This window comes from Leuresthes tenuis, unplaced genomic scaffold (genome assembly GCF_036924035.1).
Source record: "Leuresthes tenuis unplaced genomic scaffold, fLeuTen1.0.hap1 SCAF_21, whole genome shotgun sequence".
Taxonomy (NCBI): domain Eukaryota; kingdom Metazoa; phylum Chordata; class Actinopteri; order Atheriniformes; family Atherinopsidae; genus Leuresthes; species Leuresthes tenuis.
In genome coordinates this window covers 7,386,842-7,392,765 of record NW_027325375.1, presented here as the reverse complement: position 1 = coordinate 7,392,765, position 5,924 = coordinate 7,386,842, and the positions used below count along the sequence as shown (strand labels likewise).

Sequence of the window (5,924 nt, the reverse complement as noted above, 5' to 3'; positions counted from 1 at the left end):
TCACGTGAACCAAGTGTGATTCAGAAGCTGCTCCAGCGTGGGGCGCTGCTTGGGAACTTTAGTCAAACACTGCTCCAAGAAATCCAGGCAATCTGGAGGATGTGAAGAAAAAGAACAAACATTGTTAGGTCTGCAGTGGTCTATCAGAATGTGAACTGAAACAGATTATCTTTTCTTAATGACAGATGTGTGTATGGGTGTTTGTTTTACCTTGAGACAGCGTACTGCTAATCTTGAGTTTCTTCCTGATGAAGTTAGTGGACCTGAACTCTTTGTTGTGGAGCATTTCAAACAGCACCACTCCTACCTGCCACACTGTTGTAGGTCCAGCACTGTATGTACAGGAGCTCAGCCACTCTGGAGGGACATGAGCACTGGTACCTTGAGGATAAAGACATAAGAATAAATGTTAGAGGAGGAGTGGCTTTGGTTTTTAAATCACTGATTGGAGAAGAGCAAAATCTGAAGTAATAACATACCATAAAAAGTCCGATATATAGATGTCTTTTTGTTGATGCAGCTCATTCCAAAGTCTATGAGACGAAGTCGTGGGACATCTGAGCCGGTCTCAATCAGGATGTTTTCCACTTTGATGTCTCTGTGGAAGATGCTGTTTTGTTTCAGGTGGACTGCTGCATCAACCAACTGTTGTATTATAATCTGAAAGAGGAAAAAAAAAACAGGTTAGATATTTAAGAAGAGAGGATGGTGTGACATTTTTTATGGCTTTAAATTATTTTGATAACCATTATGAAATCATTTAAATAAAAAAAGCAGAAAGTGTGACGATGTCTCTCAAAGAATGACATTCACAAAGATTGCAAATATTTTCCATCAGCTTACTTTGGCCTCATCCTCCTGGAGGGAGCCTCCATGCTCTTCGATGTAGTGAGCGAGGTCCTCGGCAGGCATTGGTCTCTCCAGCACAAGAATCAGCTCCTGCTGTAGATCATACCAGTCCAGCAGGGACACAGGAGCTGAGTGCCCCACTGAACTGGCAGTGCTACCTTCCAGCTTCAGCATGACAGCCACCTCCACTGAAATCTGCCTCCCATTCTTGTCCTGAAACATCACAGCAACAAAGAAAGTGTTAGGCAGGGAAAACCACAGTTTATCGATAATCCAGTGATAGTGCTGATAAAAGCAGAAGTTACTGCCGTTGCTAACTTACTTTATGTTTGCAGAACACTTTGTCTTTAGGAATGTGTTTGATGGCTACCTGCAAGATACAAACAAGACTTTGGTTAGTCACATCATACGGTGAGTGTCTTGAATATGACAATGTGTGTCTAATACATACGGGTAAATTATCTTCTCTCCGACAGCCTGCAAACACAGATCCACAGCCTCCCTTGCCGAGCTGATTTTTCTCTTCGTATTTCTCCTCAAATTCAGCAAAAATAAAACATAAACATCATTTTAGTTTGACAGTACATCAGAAGAATTTCAATGATAATTTACACAGGTTATATAAGCTGTAATAATATATATATATATATATATATATATATATATATATATATATATATATCGCCTAGGTAATGGGTAATACTTAATATAAATACTTATATTAAATATAAAGCACTTGAAGCTAAATGTTACATTATTTTATTCATGACTGACCTCGTTGGGCATCTATTTGGTCCTGTATGGTCTCAGTTTTCTTCGTTCTCTTCCTACTCTGTGTTTCCTCAGCAGGTAAGGCCTTCCTCTTTCTATTACCCCTCCTTATATCCCCATCAGATGTACAACCATCTAAATTGTTGCTAATGGATCCTATAAATGACAATAACACATTGAAACATTAACATGTTGACACTCACATGTTTGTAGTTTGATTGAAAATGTGTGTTTAGATCAGTGTGACAAAGTTAAAGGACATTATAATATTCAACCACTACAGCTAAAATGTAAGTTAATTATGCAGCTGTAATTTCACAAAATGCACAAGCCTACCACTTTCCACTAAGAAGGAGGCTGACTCTTGATTTAAAAGGACGTCCAGGAGTCTCCTCCTTCTCTTTGCCTTTTTTGAAGGTCTCTCTCCATCTTCTGTGACTTTCCTCTTTCCTTTTTTCACTGTCCTGACCTCATCCTGACTGCATGTGGAAGGTCTGCAGTGGTCTATCAGAATGTGAACTGAAACAGATTATCTTTTCTTAATGACAGATGTGTGTATGGGTGTTTGTTTTACCTTGAGACAGCGTACTGCTAATCCTGAGATTTTTCCTGATGAAGTTAGTGGACCTGAACTCTTTGTTGTGGAGCATTTCAAACAGCACCACTCCTACCTGCCACACTGTTGTAGGTCCAGCACTGTATGTACAGGAGCTCAGCCACTCTGGAGGGACATGAGCACTGGTACCTTGAGGATAAAGACATGAGAATAAATGTTAGAGGAGGAGTGGCTTTGGTTTTTAAATCACTGATTGGAGAAGAGCAAAATCTGAAGTAATAACATACCATAAAAAGTCCGATATATAGATGTCTTTTTGTTGATGCAGCTCAGTCCAAAGTCTATGAGACGAAGTCGTGGGACATCTGAGCCGGTCTCAATCAGGATGTTTTCAACTTTGATGTCTCTGTGGAAGATGCTGTTTTGTTTCAGGTGGACTGCTGCATCAACCAACGGTTGTATTATAATCTGAAAGAGGAAAAAAAACAGGTTAGATATTTAAGAAGAGAGGATGGTGTGACATTTTTTATGGCTTTAAATTATTTTGATAACCATTATGAAATCATTTACATCAAACAAAGCAGAAAGTGTGACGATGTCTCTCAAAGAATGACATTCACAAAGATTGCAAATATTTTCCATCAGCTTACTTTGGCCTCATCCTCCTGGAGGGAGCCTCCATGCTCTTCGATGTAGTGAGCGAGGTCCTCGGCAGGCATTGGTCTCTCCAGCACAAGTATCAGCTCCTGCTGTAGATCATACCAGTCCAGCAGGGACACAGGTGCTGAGTGCCCCACTGAACTGGCAGTGCTACTTTCCAGCTTCAGCATGACAGCCACCTCCACTGAAATCTGCCTCCCATTCTTGTCCTGAAACATCACAGCAACAAAGAAAGTGTTAGGCAGGGAAAACCACAGTTTATCTATAATCCAGTGATAGTGCTGATAAAAGCAGAAGTTACTGCCGTTGCTAACTTACTTTATGTTTGCAGAACACTTTGTCCTTAGGAATGTGTTTGATGGCTACCTGCAAGATACAAACAAGACTTTGGTTAGTCACATCATACATTGAGTGTCTTGAATATGACAATGTGTGTCTAATACATACGGGTAAATTATCTTCTCTCCGACAACCTGCAAACACAGATCCACAGCCTCCTTTGCCGAGCTGATTTTTCTCTTCGTATTTCTCCTCAAATTCAGCAAAAATAAAACATAAACATCATTTTACTTTGACAGTACATCAGAAGAATTTCAATGATAATTTACACAGGTTATATAAGCTGTAATAAATATATATTGCCTAGGTAATAGGTAATATCTAATATAAATACTGATATTAAATATAACGCACTTGAAGCTAAATGTTAAAATTTTTTATTAATGACTGACCTCGTTGGGCATCTATTTGGTCCTGTATGGTCTCAGTTTTCTTCGTTCTCTTCCTACTCTGTGTTTCCTCAGCAGGTAAGGCCTTCCTCTTCCAATTACTCCTCCTTATATCCCCATCAGATGTACAACCATCTAAATTGTTGCTAATGGATTCTATAAATGACGATAACACATTGAAACATTAGCATGTTGACACTCACATGTTTGTAATTTGATTGAAAATGTGTGTTTAGATCAGTGTGACAAAGTTAAAGGACATTATAATATTCAACCACTACAGCTAAAATGTAAGTTAATTATGCAGCTGTAATTTCACAGAATGCACCAGCCTACCACTTTCCACTGAGGAGGAGGCTGACTCTTGATTTAAAAGGACGCCCAGGAGTCCCCTCCTTCTCTTTGCCTTTCTTGAAGGTCCCTCTCCATCTTCTGTGACTTTCCTCTTTCCTTTTTTCACTGTCCTGACCTCATCCTGACTGCATGTGGAAGGTCTGCAGTGGTCTATCAGAATGTGAACTGAAACAGATTATCTTTTCTTAATGACAGATGTGTGTATGGGTGTTTGTTTTACCTTGAGACAGCGTACTGCTAATCTTTAGTTTCTTCCTGATGAAGTTAGTGGACCTGAAATCTTTGTTGTGGAGCATTTCAAACAGCACCACTCCTACCTGCCACACTGTTGTAGGTCCAGCACTGTATGTACAGGAGCTCAGCCACTCTGGAGGGACATGAGCACTGGTACCTTGAGGATAAAGAAATAAGAATAAATGTTAGAGGAGGAGTGGCTTTGGTTTTTAAATCACTGATTGGAGAAGAGCGAAATCTGAAGTTATAACATACTATAAAAAGTCCGATACTTAGATGTCTTTTTGTTGATGCAGCTCAGTCCAAAGTCTATGAGACGAAGTCGTGGGACATCTGAGCCGGTCTCAATCAGGATATTTTCCACTTTAATGTCTCTGTGGAAGATGCTGTTTTGTTTAAGGTGGACTGCTGCATCAACCAACTGTTGTATTATAATCTGAAAGAGGAAAAAAAACAGATTAGTTATTTAAGAAGAGAGGATGGTGTGACATTTTTTATGGCTTTAAAATATTTTGATAACCATTATGAAATCATTTAAATAAAAAAAGCAGAAAGTGTGACGATGTCTCTCAAAGAATGACATTCACAAAGATTGCAAATATTTTCCATCAGCTTACTTTGGCCTCATCTTCCTGGAGGGAGCCTCCATGCTCTTCGATGTAGTGAGCGAGGTCCTCGGCAGGCATTGGTCTCTCCAGCACAAGAATCAGCTCCTGCTGTAGATCATACCAGTCCAGCAGGGACACAGGTGCTGAGTGCCCCACTGAACTGGCAGTGCTACTTTCCAGCTTCAGCATGACAGCCACCTCCACTGAAATCTGCCTCCCATTCTTGTCCTGAAACATCACAGCAACAAAGAAAGTGTTAGGCAGGGAAAACCACAGTTTATCTATAATCCAGTGATAGTGCTGATAAAAGCAGAAGTTACTGCCGTTGCTAACTTACTTTATGTTTGCAGAACACTTTGTCCTTTGGAATGTGTTTGATGGCTACCTGCAAGATACAAACGAGACTTTGGTTAGTCACATCATACAGTGAGTGTCTTGAATATGACAATGTGTGTCTAATACATACAGGTAAATGATCTTCTCTCCGACAGCCTGCAAACACAGATCCACAGCCTCCTTTGCCGAGCTGATTTTTCTCTTCGTATTTCTCCTCAAATTCAGCTAAAATAAAACATAAACATCATTTTAGTTTGACAGTAGATCAGAAGAATTTCAATGATAATCTACACAGGTTATATAAGCTGTAATATATATATATATATATATATATATATATATATATATATATATGTATATATCGCCTAGGTAATAGGTAATACCTAATATAAATACTTATATTAAATATAACGCACTTGAAGCTAAATGTTACATTTTTTTTATTAATGACTGACCTCGTTGGGCATCTATTTGGTCCTGTATGGTCTCAGTTTTCTTCGTTCTCTTCCTGCTTGATGTTTCCTCAGCAGGTAAGGCCTTCCTCTTCCTATTACTCCTCCTTATGTCCCCATCAGATGTACAACCATCTACATTGTTGCTACTGGATCCTATAAATGACAATAACACATTGAAACATTAGCATGATGACACTCACATGTTTGTAATTTGATTGAAAATGTGTGTTTAGATCAGTGTGACAAAGTTAAAGGACATTATAATATTCAACCACTACAGCTAAAATGTAAGTTAATTATGCAGCTGTAATTTCACAAAATGCACAAGCCTACCACTTTCCACTGAGGAGGAGGCTGACTCTTGATTTAACAT

At 39.2% G+C, this 5,924-nt stretch overlaps 1 protein-coding gene across 1 annotated transcript; it reads right to left on the bottom strand.

Annotated features, from left to right (window-relative positions):
* Positions 1 to 5,924, bottom strand: LOC140280346 (serine/threonine-protein kinase pim-1-like). Its single transcript, XM_072375646.1, has 11 exons — positions 5,885 to 5,924; positions 5,552 to 5,704; positions 5,227 to 5,321; positions 2,464 to 2,644; positions 2,195 to 2,365; positions 1,301 to 1,401; positions 1,172 to 1,219; positions 844 to 1,062; positions 480 to 660; positions 211 to 381; positions 1 to 92 (listed from the first exon to the last, which is right to left on the bottom strand). The coding sequence occupies exons 1-11, from the start codon at positions 5,922 to 5,924 to the stop codon at positions 1 to 3; spliced, it is 1,452 nt and encodes a 483-aa protein (XP_072231747.1).